This window comes from Bombus fervidus, chromosome 14 (assembly GCF_041682495.2).
Source record: "Bombus fervidus isolate BK054 chromosome 14, iyBomFerv1, whole genome shotgun sequence".
NCBI lineage: Eukaryota > Metazoa > Arthropoda > Insecta > Hymenoptera > Apidae > Bombus > Bombus fervidus.
The window spans coordinates 6,585,140-6,600,840 of NC_091530.1; the positions used below are offsets into that span (position 1 = coordinate 6,585,140).

The window sequence follows — 15,701 nt, forward strand, 5'->3', positions numbered from 1 at the left end:
AATCATAAAGAGTATCCTACTATGAATGTTTTATATATATTTTTTTATAATTCAATCTGTGGATTTCGTTATCACTAAATTTATAATAAAAGCATAAATACCCGCAGTATAGAAATTATTACATATAAATTCTTAAGCTTTCAGATGTCCAACTTTTAACTCTCTCTAACACTTTCTTCCATTTTCTCCGTCTCCGTCTCCGTCACAGTTTCCGGTTTCATTTTCTCAAGGTGTTTCCAATTTTCGAAAGAAGCGGTAACGATAGATTAAATCGAAAGTATAGAATGGCATGCGAATGGTGTGAATTTTAGACGAACGAAAAATCCGGAATTCCACTCGAGGACGGGTTGGTCATCGGAGCGATCGTATAACTGTAAATACTAGACAGTTTCCTCTTTCAGTCTAACCACTGATAGATCATACTCCTAGCATTCGTTTAGAATCGAACGCTTCAAGCAATTCGACATTTTTGTCAGACATATTCCACTTTACTCATCTCATCACTCTACTAGTTTTTCAAGAAACCACTTCTGAATAAGTTTCAACTCAGTAGGCTGGTTTTATCCAAATCGTTACAATATGATAGGAAGATATTTCATTTTTTATACAGTTTAAGCAAACATCCAGAACGTTTTATGTGACTTCATTAAACAAAATACGAATGTACTATGTATTATACATTACGTTTGTTCATTTTAAAAGTGGAAGTGTTTTGAAAATTTAGATAAGTTAATATTAAATGAGGAAATATATAACGATAATGAAGAAAGTACTTCTCTGGTACTTCTCTGTAAGTATTCATGAATATCTTAGTCCAATCATACTACTTATGCAGTGTGCCAGGATCAGTCCAAATACGTTACACCATCCATATTAAAGTTAACTCAACTACACGATTATCTACACAAATTAGCGAGTAACGAAAGGCAATTTAGACATAAAGTATCATAAACGATACAATTCTGCTAGCTTTTCTAGATGACTTAGTATTAGATGTAATACTAATATCAGCAGCCAGATAAAAAAGCCTAAGGAACAAAAGAAAATATTACGAAATCTAAAATGAAGTAGCTTTATGATTTTAATAATTACCTTCGTCCCATAAATGTTTGCGAAAATTAACAGGATCGCACAATCGGTCAAACTTTCAGGTATAAAAATTCCAATAACAAAATAAAGGAGTACAAATAGCAAATAGAAAATAAAAGAAACTCCAAACCAAAGTAAGATCTCAATTGCTCGTAAAAAGATCCATAATAAATAGTCTTACGCTTTATAATTTTAGGAACCACATCTGCTCTATAAACATTTCTAGAAATCAACGAAATCAAATTACTCGTGCAATCTGCAAAATCATTCAAACTTTCAACGACGCAGCTCCAACAATAAGATATAAAGGAACTCAAAGAATAAAGAAAGAAAATAAATATGGAAAATATCCTATATAAAGTATTTTAGGCATTACGCTCTTACCGTTAGTAACTAAGTCTCCCCTACAAATATTTTGTAAAGCCAACGAAACCACATTATCCGTGCAGTCCGCAAAGTCATTGAAACTTTCAACTGCACAGCTCGGACGACTTCTGAATTACCCTAAATCATTGTTTGATCCGATCGATCAGAGATTATCATAGAATCGCTGGTGTTCAAGTTCCCTGCTGGTTGTCGTGCTAGTTTTTAAGGATCACCGTGTCCGTCTCGACTCTCCATTCGGCCGGAATATGGGATTTGGTGTCACACAACGAGGCAAGGAAGTAGTCCGCGGCTTCGTGAATTAGTAATCAGGATGTGTGTCTGCGACTGACGAACACATTTTCGTGTATACAGTATAGCCACAGGTGGCTGTCCGAGTGAGCTGAAACGAAAGAATGAGAGAGTGTAAGAGAAATGAGACGATCGGTTGATCGAAGAGGGGTGAAATGAGAGGGGGATAAAGGGAGAAAGGAGAACGGAAAGAAGGAGAGAGAGAGAGAAAGGGGGGAAGGAGGAATTGATACGAGAAAGACGATGACAAGATGAAAAATTGAAAGAGAAAGTAAAAAGGAGAAACAGAGAGAGACAGAGAGCAGATAGTGCTGTGGTCCTCGTAAAATAGAGACACGTGGAAAGATGAAAATTTAGAAGGAAAAGCAGAGGTGAGAAAAGTTATGAGAATTTGGTTAATTAGTGGAAAATTCATGACTATTCATTTATGTTAAATATAAATGAAGAGCTTTCTAAAAAACTATATTGCGAGATAGTATTTAATTTACCAATAGCATTGTTATTATATCAAATATTGGAATAATGTACTAGAAATTTCACAGTAATGTATCGAAAATAAGAGATTCGAATGTAGTATACGTGTAACTAGAACAATCAACAATTCTCTTTAAAATAAAACTATGTACTTGAGATTAGAATTGATAAATGATTAACATTTATATCTTCTATCTATTGCTACTGTACCATTGCCCATTTAAGCTATTGAAATCTTATTTTTAGGGATATACAATTACAAGATGAATTTCCTGAAAAAAGGATTCATAGGTATACGGAAAAATGTTAAATTTATTTTAGTTTAAATTAGTTAGTTTAAATTGCCGAATTATTACGAAATTTATAATACTATACGAATAAATAGAATAAGAATAAAAGCTCTTTAAGAACTGTAATTATCAACTGAAACAACTAACACTAAAAAATTAAAACTAAATCTAATGCAACTTTCTCTATTTCTCATTAATAGTTAACGTAAATGAACTGCCATGAATCATATATATAACTAATAAATATAGTCATAAAAGGGGTATGCGATAAAGTAAGAAATAAATTTTTGAATTTGTATGCCAGAAATATGTGTAATACACAGAAAGAGGAAAAGAAAGAAGTATGACGAAGAAAGCTAAAACTGAAGAAGGTGTAAAAGCGGAGAAAAAGAAGGGGGAGACGGTAAAAACCAATATGCGTGAATCGTTTCACGATATAAGGTTCACACTGGCATTCTTCTCTGTGTCATTCGCCCCGGAATTGTAATTCATTATTCATCGAATAAGCGAGGACGTATACTGCCCCCAAATTGCTTCGCCAAAAATTCAAGTTCATACTCCACACACGATTTCAGAGGTATACTGTTAATGTTATATAGAAATATACATATGTACATACGTGTATTATGATCATTAACTCTAATTATACATATAATTCTGGGCAAAGATTACTATGGATTTGTGCAGGATATCTAACCCTAAAAGTGTAAAAATATCAGTCCACCTGTGGGAGTAATAATTAATAAATTAATATGTATACTCTATTATAAGCGTTGGTTTTTAGAAAATAAAATTGATAAATGTTAAAACGCTTATAGAAAATTGTAAATCCTAAAAGTTATTAATAAGATATCAAAACTTTCAAAAGAAATATTATTTATGTTTTTAATAAATCTTAAAAAGTAAAGAATGCATATAAAGCTCTTACCCGTTATACATGTATTTATTATGTTTATTAGAATTGAATATTTTTCTTCCTCTCCCATCCATACTGATATTTTGATCACCGCTTTAATTAATTTTCTTTTAAAATGTTAGTTCTTATATAGTTCTTAAAAGCTTTAGTTTTTAAATTTTAGTAACTTAATTATCCAAGTTTAGTATTTATATTATTAAATTTTTTATATTATTTACATCTATGGATGCTATAAATGATTTTACAAATTCAGATTTTGGACAAACTCAGCAATGTTTTCTATTCATAAATCCATTTTCTATCGAATAAATCTTTTTCTGTGTGTTTTGAATCACAATTTTGCACGAGTTGAAAATTCTGATTGATTTTATTCAACTATTAATCTGAGCCAACTGTCACGTTTTATACGAGATCAACTGTATTACACGAAGCGTGACCTTAAAAATTATTATTTACGCGTAATATATGAATTTACTTCGTTGAAAAAAACAACATTTTTTCTTCTGATATCTTTATGACTCATCGAAAGCAATTATTTCTATCGATGGTGCTCAAATTATATAGCTTTCTAAGTATTACCTTAAATATACTTGCATTTAAATAATCTTTGAAAACATTTACAGTATGTTCTTTTATATTATATACATAATAAGTCATAAAAGTAATTTTGCATAAAAAGTATTGTATATTCGCGTTCTTATACATCTTTAATTTTTTATATAATATTTTTGAGAATAAATTGATTACCACTTCATTCGCTAACGTAGATTCAGTGTTTACAGAAATTTGCAGTCGCCATACCGTAAAGCTGACGTGAACAACTTATTCCTTTAAAAAATTTGTTTTAAAATCAAGTAAAATCGCGCGCTGTTCTCTTCCATAGCATAACAAACAGCTGTTTTATTTTTTGACAGGTAGTTACACCATATCTTTTTTTACACTTGACGCTGATTACACTTAACCCCTTTTAATAGTCATTTTGTTTCTGGTATTTCTACGTATCAGAAATAAAAACATCGCTTTAGGTGTTTGAATGTTTTGTTTTTGAAGCATTAATTCCAGTATTATGCAGTGGAAACTGCAGGAAAAAGAAAATAATCAGAACAATATTAAACATGTTGACGTTATCACTGAATCTTTATAATAACAATTATTATTTTTAAATAATACTAAACTCTTTACAGTATTAATATTGTACAAAAATAATGTCATTCTTTATAATATATTCAGGTGATCATTTATTACATGTTACAAAATATTATTATATTTGTGTATATGTAATTATTGATCTATTCAAAATATTTTAAAATTTTAATAAAAATCATTTTTACATTTTAGTATTAAATATTTACATCATAATTACAATGGCACAATCGCCTGCAGATAGCAAAGATAATATAAATGAAGATTTGTCTACATCTTGTAATGATTTCACAAGAGATTTTTATAAGGTGAGTAAGGATTTTATATTAAACATACTTTGTTGATATTATAATTATTGAATTTATTTTAGGAATTATCTTCTACCAATGTAGGAAATATAATTAATTCACCATTAAGTATACATATGATATTGTCTCATCTTTCTCATGGCGCAGAATCTACAACCTTAAATGAATTGACTAAGAGTCTTTGTCACTATAATAAAGATTTGATACAAGAAGGGTATAAATCTTTAATAATTCAGTTAAATGTAAGATGATCATAATTATTTAAAAAATAGTAATTACAAACACAATTAATATCTTGTATATTTATAAGGAATTGGGAAATATTAAGTTGTACATTGCAAACTCAATATACGTTCAAGATGGATTTGAATTACTGGAAGAATTTTTAACAATAGGAAAGGAATTTTATCAATCTGAGATTTCAAAAATAGATTTTAGAAGTAATGTTGATGCAGCTGAGAAAATTAATAGTTGGGTTAAAGGGAAAACGAATAATAAAATATCTGATCTTGTATCTTCAGGTAAATTATATTTATTATTATTAATTATAATAATAAAATAATTACATATAATAATCAGTATGTTTTGCGTAGATGATTTTGGTGAGGATACAAAATTAGTACTAATAAATGCAATCTATTTTAATGGTAGTTGGTTTAAAACATTTGATACAAAGAATACAAAGGATAAAATATTTCATGTGACAAAAACTCAAACAAGACTTATACCAACAATGTTCAATAAGTCCCAATACAGTAATGGTAACATACCAACACTGCAAGCAAAATTTATTGAAGTTCCATATATGGTAGGTTTATATATATGAACTTGATATATCAAATTCTAAAAGAAATATTTTGCAGAATACAGACATAGTAATGATAATAATATTACCAAATGAAATAGATGGGCTTTCAAATTTGCAAACTAATTTTTCATGGGAAATACTTGCAAATGCACGTCGATCATACAGTGAAATTGAGTTATTTCTTCCAAAATTCAGAATTGAATTTACAGTAGACTTGAAAAATATATTAAGTAAGGTATGAATAACAAATTTTATATGTTACACCATTAAAAAGTTTATATTATATCTATTAGCTTTATTTATTAACTTTCGAATTTTAGCTTGGGTTAAGCACAATGTTTAAACCTAGTGCAAATTTCAGTCGTATTTCCAATACGCCACTTATAGTTAATAAAATTTTGCATAAAGCAATTATAGAAGTTAATGAAGCAGGTACTGAAGCCGCGGCTGCAACAGGTGAGCTTAATTTTGAAAAAATCTAAATATATTTTACATACATTTTTAATAAAATGTAATTATTTTCTGTTAGTTGTTCAGATGAGACTTCGACGTATGGCACATTTCAAGGAACCAGAACAATTTATAGTCGATCGGCCTTTCATGTTTATAATTGAATATAAACCGAAAAACATACCTCTTTTTATCGGAAATATATGGGATATACAAATTCCTCCCCAAAAAGATGAATTATAAATTCTTTCTACATCAATAAAGAGTGTAACACTGGATTAAAGCAAATATTTCTGTTTATACATACATATTCATATAATACATTTATTCTACATAAATGTAAAAATTGTACAAAAGAAACATGATTCAAAAGTTATTTTTCTTGAATTAAAATTTTGCCCTATTTTATATAAAATATATTATAATTTTGTTAATTAAAGCAATCTTTGTAGTGTATTTTTTAATAAAATTGCATAACGAATATAAATATAATTTGCAAGTAAATTATATTCCCTTAATGAAAGTTTTTAACATTGCATTGAAAATGTACTTTAATCCTATTTATCAATTCATCTCTTTTATCAAATATTTTTAAACCTAATGTTCTTTAAATGTCTTTTAATTGTGACACAGTTTTTATCTGTTAAGAAAAAAATGAATATATTATGCATTGTATTTAAGTATTATTTAAACTGTACTTGCTCCCTTGACACGAATTCTTGAATTTTATATTTTACTGACAAGTCACTCGGTTCTATTACTTTTGTCCTCTTTGTTCGCTCTTCCAATACTTCAGTACTTACAATACTATTTATGCAATGAATAGTTGCCTACTAAACCGCCTACAGGTTTATGCATATTGGTTTTTAGAACTAAAGTAAAATCTTAAATCGAAGTATCGTACAAATGTTAATGTGTGCAATCTTGTAATATAACTTACATGTATTATCAAGTAGAAGCACAGGTTTCTTCAAATCTAAAGCTAAGATTTTTATAATTTAAAGTTGAACTTGTAGTTTACAATTTGAAAACAATTTCAGATTATATTCTATACTTAATTTTTTTATAATTTGATATGACATTTTCTTCCATTATCATATAATGTATAAGTCTGAAAAATATCCACTAATGTTTTGTACATTTTTTAGTATAATTAAAATTAAATGTCAAATATTTTCCAAATCTATTTTTTTCCCATTCTTATTTAGGTATTAAAATATTTTAAAGGTAAGTCTCTAAATGGTATTTTATACAATTAGAATCCACTGTTTTTTGCATTTAGTACCATAGTATATAGATTTAAAATTAAATGTTCTTTTATTGTAACAGTACATATCATCATTAAACTTTTTGCACCACATTTATTGAGCAACACACTGAATAATAATTTGTTATCTACAATGAAAGATGTGTAATAATTTTATTACATATTTACATATGTTCATTTTTTTAAACGTCAGATTAAAGTTACCTTTATGATAATTTTTGCCTGGTATGACAAAGTATGGTGTTTCAAAATAATATAAAAGATGATAAGAAATATATTTTATACAAATTAAATAAATACCTATATCTCATTTTGCATACAAAGATTTCACTTCTACTGATGTAAAATATATTTTTTCATTACTAAATGTTTGATACTTTTCAAAGATGCATGTATAACAGATAATAACCTTTATTCACTTTCTGCATTCTCTACGTTTTCCTATAACATCAACAGGAGAACACTGAAAATTATCAAATCATATAGAACAGCAACAAGTTATTATAATACGTACTGTATTATCATTTTCATTCATTATAATATAGTACTTATGTGAACTCAAAGGAATATTGTTTCCTTCGCTTGTATTTTCAAATCTGATATTGTGCTGAAAACAAAGCAGTTTTTTGAGTTTGTTACGGTTTTATTAAATTTTAAATGAACTGAAAGAATGAAACTACTATAATAACAAAAGTGAAAAAACCTTATTTCTTATATGAACAGATTAGGAAGAAATCTCCAAGGCAGCTCTTTGCCATATTTCTAGATGGTAATTTTACTTGTTTTACTTTATCTTTCAAAGATATGTAATATTCTGTAATCATCTCTTAATTCTAAATCTTTATAGAATAAACCACGATTTCAATCTTCACACAACCAACGACAAATAATTAAAGACTTATGTCACTATAACTTGTTGCTGATACTGTTGTTCTATACTTTTCATTGTTGTCTGTTGTTAATGGATTATCTTGACATATGAAAAGAATTAATTTTCTCAATGACATAGTACTATGGATAACAGATAATACTTGTGCTGCATGTCACAATAATGAATAAGCACTAGAGGAAGCAATATCCCTGTAGTTACTTCCATTTTCTCTAATATTTAATATCCCTAATGATAACTGTTCTCAGCATTCAATATATAATATTTATTCTCTGTAACAAAAATTACTTTGAAATTACTTTAACTTTCTGCTTGGCTTATAATAATACATATAATATATATTATATATTATTATATATATATATAATAATATTGATTATCTATTTCTATCATTTCTCTAAATTTTCTATTAAAGGAAAGCTTAATTTCTGGACATTCAATACATATATATATATTTTTTGTTTCGAAGTGTATGTCCCATTTTTCAGTCACAAACAGAGTTAAACCTATCCAATCTTACTTATTTCATACCAATTTTTACTTAAGAACCTCTTCGCATCGCTAATTTAAGAAAGACATAACAAAATAAATTAATATTTAAATCGTAATTTAAATAAATTAATCATAATTTAATATAAGCTACATTATATAACATTTTTAAAGACAATATATGTATATTTAAAAAAATAGATAGTAGAATAATAGAAAGAAATATAGAAGATAGATAATAGAAAGAACTCGACCTTTCCTATATCAATGATTTTTTAATATGTGGTAGGGGGCATGATTGAGAACAACTTTTTCCTATACATATAATCCGCGATCTTTCTTAGTTTCCGACATATTTGCAGAGAACTGTCGGTAGCATTGAAATAAATTATACTTATATTTGAGCATCTGTAGCACACTGATATATAATTACGAAAGTTAAGAATGATTTATTACCGTGTCGTTTTCCTTGTTAAGTGATATTTATATTTTCTGTCATATTGCCATCAAATCAGGTAGTTTTGAAATTGCTTTCTACGCGTACAGTTTCGTCTGCTTTCCTTTCACGACTACTGTTCACTTCGTGTATCCTTCTATTCAAAGGTGATTGCAATTTCTCTCAGTATTTCTGATATTTTTCCAATTTGATTATGAATGACAATATTTAATCATCGAACATCTGAAAATTAAGAAAATATATTTAAAAACCAGATTACAATATTACTTAGTCTTATTAGAAATTTTAGAAATATATTTTTTTCAAAATCCCTAAGAAGTAGCAATAATAAAATAGTAGCAATAATACAAAAACAAAATAATGTACTTCTCTGCATTAAGGGTTCTCTTAGCACTCACAATATCAATAATATACAAAATAAAAAATTATACAGGTAATCATATATTATATAACTTATGAAGAAAATAATTACAACTTTTTAAAATTAATTTTCAGCTTTATATGCGACCAAAAAGTAATAAACATTGAGGATTCGTTTTCCATGATGGTGAACCTTTTTTTATATATTTTCTTCGTTTTACTCAACCTTTTGCTAGCAGGCGAGTATCCTAGCTTTAGTTGTAGGCAAAGGCTTTAATTGTAAACGACGGCAACATTAATAGTTAAAAATGAGATGAACTTTCGTTGCATTAGTAAATATTCCATAACTAATTTTAGTGAATCTAATATGACTACAATAGTATTACCAATAGCTGTTGATGTTTAGTCAAATTTTGCTATTCGATGTTTTATTTTAACATAAGGAACGTAATTCTTTAAAAATATTATTTCCAATCGATAAATGTATTTTTCATGTTATTATTATTGAGAGTACATACGTAAATGTTTTTAAATATACATTTGATATTAAGAACAACTATAGACTAGGTTACAAATTTATCATTAATAGAAACATACAATAATACATATTTTTAATTGTTTGTTCATAGATGCTACTAAAAATGCTACAATTTTCTTGCGTTTATTCGAAAGGTAATCATATATACGCAAAATCAATGTAATTCCTATTTGTTTTCATTTCATATGTATTTCATAACTATAATTTATTGTTTAAAAATATACTCATTTTATTTACTGTAATCTACATACATATTTTAATGTAATTTCGCTAGTTTGTTTATTTTTCTAGATTATTCATTATATATCATTCATGTAATCAAAAAATTGCTTTTTTTCAGGAATGGTTCTCATTTTGATGCGCACGTATTAAATGTAAATGAATTGGAAAGAATGGCAGATTATTTGCGAAATGATAAGAGCATAGCAATCTACATTCATGGCTACCTTGATAATGTAACTACTGAAGATGTGCAACTTGTAACACGTGGTATGTTACGATTCGAAATTTCACGCGACTGTAGAAGATAACTTTCAATGGAAAATTAATCTTCCTTCACAAATTATTGCAGCATATTTAGAGGCCACGGATGATAACGTTCTTGCGATCGATTATCGAGAAATTGCTATGATTAATTACGTAATCGGTGCTTCGTTGCTCAAGGTAGTCGGCAAACATTTTGGTGAAACTTTAAACTTTTTTGTGAGTTCCGGTGTCAATCCGAAAAAAATACATCTAATTGGACATTCAATGGGCGCGCAAGTAGCATCATTCACTGGACGTAATACGAACTTCAGACTTCCCAGGATAACAGGTACCATCTTCTGTTCCATTCGATATTTTATGAGACTAACTTTTGAGATTTTTCTTTGAGATTATTCTTTGAGATTAACTTTTGAGGTTAACGAAATAATACCAGAAATTCTGTTTGCAGGATTAGATCCCGCTGGACCCTTATTCTACATTCTCAATAGTCGATTGACTCGTAACGATGCTGACTTCGTAGATGTTATCCATACCGACGCGGGCTTTTACGGAATAGCTTTGCATAGTGGCCATGTGGATTTCTATCCGAACGGTGGCCATAGACCGCAACCTGGTTGTATGCTATTCGGTCCACCTTTATCCGTAACAGGTTTGGATTCCTTTATTTTGACATTCTCTATTTTTAAGATGGTAATTTTGGAAAACAAATATAAAATGCGATTACGCGCATATGTCATGAAGCAATGTCCTGAAGTTTAGTTATTAGATTCTACGTGTTGATCTACTACGATTATTTACTTTGTAATTATGATTAAAAAAAAGATTAGATTTACAAAAATAAAAAGACTTCGGTTCAAAGACGTTTGGAAATTAAAGGATATCAATTTGTAAGTTTGTATTTATCGAATTTAAATTCAAAATAATATAAGTTAAGAAAAGAGATTATGACTAGAAATGTATACTACGTGCATTAAATGATTATATAGATGTATTTCATATCGTAAAAATTGTGTTTTTTGACGTTGTACATTCGAAGCATGAAATGATTATATTCGAGGAATATATTTTTATATAAAATTTCTGGTTCACTTTTCTGCATGATAATAGCCACACATATGGTATAATAGATCCGTTAATAATGTTAAAAATGTAGTATTATTGCAGCTGTTTTTGAAAATACCAAGAATCTTGTGCAAAATATCTCTTGGTTAATTGAGAATATTGTCGGCTGTTTGTCTGATAACAAATATAAAACAATATTGCATGGCCAGATAAAACCGGAGCGATAAGCTTGGAATGAGAGACGTCATTTCGTACGGTCGCATGTGTACAATACACTCGAGCGTTGCGTGGAAATGTATTGTTCATTTCGTACGGACGTAGGAAATATAGTCAGTGACGGATCTACAAGTCTTAGAGCGGGGGACGAAATGTGTGAAAGTACATAAGTACATTGTTGAACTTTTTTTTACAAGATTTAAAATTTGTTTGTAATTTATATTATAGTATCTCTATGTCATACTATAGCTTACATAATTAAATTCACATTAATTATGTACGAGTATTTTAGAATGTGATAATATTGATATTTTCATATTTTATTACTCTTAGGGGACCGATCTCCTCCCCCTTAATCCATCACTGGGTATAATGTACGAGTGTTGATTCTTGTCGCGTCATAAAACTGAATAAATAAATTTTTTAAAATGTGAATTGACTTTGAAGTGCATTAAAAACAATAACATAAAATAAAATAAAATAAAAATAATTTTAATTGTCGAAATTTGCAACAAAGAAGCTTTTTTGCACTAACAATAATTTGCAATAAATAAAATCGACAATTTTTTCCAACGACCCTACCGGGGATATATTCTCTACAAAATGTAAAATATGTAAAGAAAAGTACATAAAGAGAGGAACTTTGCATTAACAACAGCTTACAATAAAAAAATCAAAAACTGTTTGTGAACGAAATCGTCAGGAGAACACGCCATACAATGTACAAAATGCATGTGCACGTGACGCGCGTCCTCTAAACGGTCGTCTGGCTTATTGTACTCAGAGGCATATTTACAATACAAAATGTATGTTCAGCGCAGATATGTCGAAGAGAAAGGTTCCAACACAACACAAAATGTAGGTTGCAACATAGCGTCAATATTGACGCACACCGCTCATATGTGTATTTCTAAAACGCACGTCAGGCAACGAACATCGTTCCAACGCTCGTGTGGCCCCAACCTAAAAGATAATATTCTCTTTTGTCTGTTACAGATCTCTGCAGTCATCACAGATCGTGGAGATTTTATGCGGAATCAGTTAAAAACCCTAACGCTTTCATTGGTAAATGTGAAGTCGACTGCAGCAGCAATCTTATTCCAATGGGTATTGCTACACCAAGTAATACGTTAGTATCACTTTTTTAAATTTATAATAACGTTTAATTTATTCGGGTCTAATGCTAATTCAACGTTTTAACTTTGTTGTGAAATTGTGAAATTTTCAGAGCCTTAAATTTTCACTTATTTTGAAATATCCAACTATGAACTATGAAATATCCAAATTTCCAGGATTTTGAACTTTCCTTAAACAAGTTTATTACGCAATAATGTCACATTTATATATCTTTCGCAATGGCTCAATAAAAGTTATTTTCTTTTATAACTTATTCATGATTCGTCAATAAAAAAAATTCTATCTTGTTCTTTAGAAAAACATTTTGGAAAAGAAAAAAAGCTGTTCTTTCTTTCGTTTGTATTATTTTTTCTATTTTGTAATTAATCGTTTTTATTCTTTTAGGACAGGTAAATATTTTCTGACAACAAACGCGGAGAGTCCTTTTGGTCGAGGTGAAAGGAGTATTTCTCTTCATTAGATCTTTAATTAAAAATCTTCCATACCTATATGAGACGATTCAATTTAAATAAAAGACATACGTTTTATTCATGAACTACAAAAATGAGTAATCGAGCAATTAATCTAGAAAATGCATCTATGATATATATCTTATATCTGCCAAAAGACCAGAATATTTTTTACTCCTTCTACTATAATTATATTATAACGATACTAGTAATAGAATTATGCAATTTATATAATTTATGCACTTGTATATTTTTAAAAGATTTCAGTAAACCTTTAATTAGATTTACTCAATTGTTTAATCATTTCTAAACCTGTCTGGCGACCAAATCCCTTCAACGAGAAGTGGCTTGACTTTAAAACAAAGTTCCACAATCTGTGTAATATCTAGACAAAATGCGCATCTGTCCTTGTTGAACATATTACTGCCCTCTCCATCTAGTACTCTTCATATAATCTGTTCTTGTCGCACTATCTTGCGTTCTTTGTCTACGGATAAACCATGTAGTGCCATCTATCCTCAAACGCTCCAAGTCACTGTTCCTTCCGCTTTCAATAGATGTCAGGACATGGTTTGTCGCACTACCTCGCGTTCTTTGTTTACTGACTAACCTCGTAGTGCCATCTATCCGCACACGTTCCAAGTCGTTGTTCCTTCCGTCTTCAATAGATGTCAGCACATGGTTTGTCGCACTACCTTGCGTTTTTTGCTTACGGACTAACCTCGTAGTGCCATCTATCCTTCCACACTCCAAGTCGCTGTTCCTTTCGTTTTCAATAGATGTCAGCACATGGTTTGTCGCACTACCTCGCGTTCTTTGTTTACGGACTAACGCTGTAGTGCCATCTATCCGCACACGTGCCAAGTCGCTGTTCCTTCTGTCTTCAATAGATGTCAGCACATGGTTTGTCGCACTACCTCGCGTTCTTTGTTTACGGACTAACGCTGTAGTGCCATCTATCCGCACACGTGCCAAGTCGCTGTTCCTTCTGTCTTCAATAGATGTCAGCACATGGTTTGTCGCACTACCTCGCGTTGTTTGTTTACGGACAAACCATGTAGTGCCATCTATCCGCACACGCTCCATATCGCTATGTGAATTTTCTTTCAAATAATACAAAATTGGTAGTCGTACGTACCTTGTTATTGAATATAAGCTTTTAAATACAAATTCTTATTAATATTTAAATTTGTTTTTGCTATTGAGCAAGTAGATACAATGCTAAATTATTGATTCAGTGCTCGCAAGTTTGTCTTACAGAGACGATCATCATTCGCAACTCTTAAACGATGCATCAGTAAAGACAACCGCATGATATTAACAGCAATTCGTTCATCATGAATGTGGGTTTCGAAGATTCTTGTATAGACGATTCAGCATACGACATAAATCTTCGGTGGCACCAAGTCATGCTACGCGCCTATTACTAGGCAACTCTCTACCCACCCTACATTTTTACCCCGCCTTGCTCATTTAAATATCTATACATATACATATATAGTTTTAAGACAGATTATAAACGGATTTATAAGAATTTTATTGTAAAAGTATAGCAATACTTCCGTCATTAAGTATATAAGTTAGAAACTATTGATATAAAATAAAATGATAAGAAAGGAAGATGGGAGGCGGACAGAGTTGAGGATAAATTATTCATAGCACTCGTTACTACATAAATACATTTGTAAATCTTAAACATGATTACAAAACACGGAATACAATGAATTATATAATCTTGACATTCTCGTCTAAACAAGACGCATTTTTTGTGTTCTCTTACTCCATTTTCATGCAACAAACAGTTCTAGAAAAAAAAAAAGAAAAGAATAAAGGGAAAGGTCTGTGAAAGATTGAACAAAGTTTGTTCTAGTTAGTTTATAGTTAATAGTTTAAAAACTGAACTAACTAAAAATTGGAAAATATTAAAAATATAATAAATTCTGCACAAAATCACCGTTCCAATCAGTTGCAGAAGTATAAAATTCTATACTTTCTTCGTAAGCTGTCCTATTTTATACCTTATAATTTCATAGGGAAACTTAGTTTTAATTCAAATCATTGGTACACTGAATCGATAACGTCGCATGCGACATAGAGATGATATGAGGGCTCAAGTAATTTTCAAAACGTGGGACACGAATAAGGATTGAATGTTACGTCTATTCTGTACCTCGTCAGTGATATAGTATACATATTTA

The 15,701-nt window shown here is 29.6% G+C and overlaps 2 protein-coding genes and 1 long non-coding RNA gene across 9 annotated transcripts; 2 read left to right on the forward strand and 1 right to left on the reverse strand.

The window, feature by feature from the left end:
• The first annotated feature begins 2,982 nt into the window (after positions 1 to 2,982).
• On the forward strand, positions 2,983 to 6,645 carry LOC139994012 (leukocyte elastase inhibitor). Of its 4 annotated transcripts, XM_072016256.1 has the most exons (9): positions 4,198 to 4,358; positions 4,629 to 4,674; positions 4,783 to 4,895; positions 4,958 to 5,137; positions 5,206 to 5,416; positions 5,489 to 5,703; positions 5,759 to 5,938; positions 6,024 to 6,159; positions 6,233 to 6,645. In XM_072016256.1, the coding sequence occupies exons 2-9, from the start codon at positions 4,650 to 4,652 to the stop codon at positions 6,394 to 6,396; spliced, it is 1,224 nt and encodes a 407-aa protein (XP_071872357.1). In that variant the 5' UTR covers positions 4,198 to 4,358; positions 4,629 to 4,649; the 3' UTR covers positions 6,397 to 6,645. The 4 variants fall into 4 exon arrangements, with proteins under 4 accessions (XP_071872359.1, XP_071872356.1, XP_071872357.1 ...); XM_072016258.1 differs by lacking the exons at positions 4,198 to 4,358; positions 4,629 to 4,674 and adding an exon at positions 2,983 to 3,105; XM_072016255.1 differs by lacking the exons at positions 4,198 to 4,358; positions 4,629 to 4,674 and adding an exon at positions 4,054 to 4,105.
• Positions 6,646 to 7,451: 806 nt separating this feature from the next.
• On the reverse strand, positions 7,452 to 8,615 carry LOC139994038 (uncharacterized). 3 transcript variants are annotated; one of them, XR_011801535.1, is made up of 3 exons: positions 8,124 to 8,584; positions 7,625 to 8,027; positions 7,452 to 7,548 (listed from the first exon to the last, which is right to left on the reverse strand). It is a non-coding gene; the product is annotated as an uncharacterized lncRNA (long non-coding RNA). The 3 variants fall into 3 exon arrangements; XR_011801536.1 differs by having other exon boundaries at positions 7,452 to 7,883; positions 7,969 to 8,027; positions 8,124 to 8,582; XR_011801534.1 differs by having other exon boundaries at positions 7,452 to 8,027; positions 8,124 to 8,615.
• Positions 8,616 to 9,143: 528 nt separating this feature from the next.
• On the forward strand, positions 9,144 to 13,790 carry LOC139994014 (pancreatic triacylglycerol lipase-like). 2 transcript variants are annotated; one of them, XM_072016262.1, is made up of 7 exons: positions 9,144 to 9,401; positions 10,245 to 10,287; positions 10,494 to 10,642; positions 10,725 to 10,967; positions 11,088 to 11,288; positions 12,914 to 13,046; positions 13,439 to 13,790. In XM_072016262.1, the coding sequence occupies exons 3-7, from the start codon at positions 10,546 to 10,548 to the stop codon at positions 13,512 to 13,514; spliced, it is 750 nt and encodes a 249-aa protein (XP_071872363.1). In that variant the 5' UTR covers positions 9,144 to 9,401; positions 10,245 to 10,287; positions 10,494 to 10,545; the 3' UTR covers positions 13,515 to 13,790. The 2 variants fall into 2 exon arrangements, with proteins under 2 accessions (XP_071872363.1, XP_071872362.1); XM_072016261.1 differs by lacking the exon at positions 9,144 to 9,401 and adding an exon at positions 9,914 to 9,947.
• The last annotated feature ends 1,911 nt before the right edge of the window (positions 13,791 to 15,701 follow it).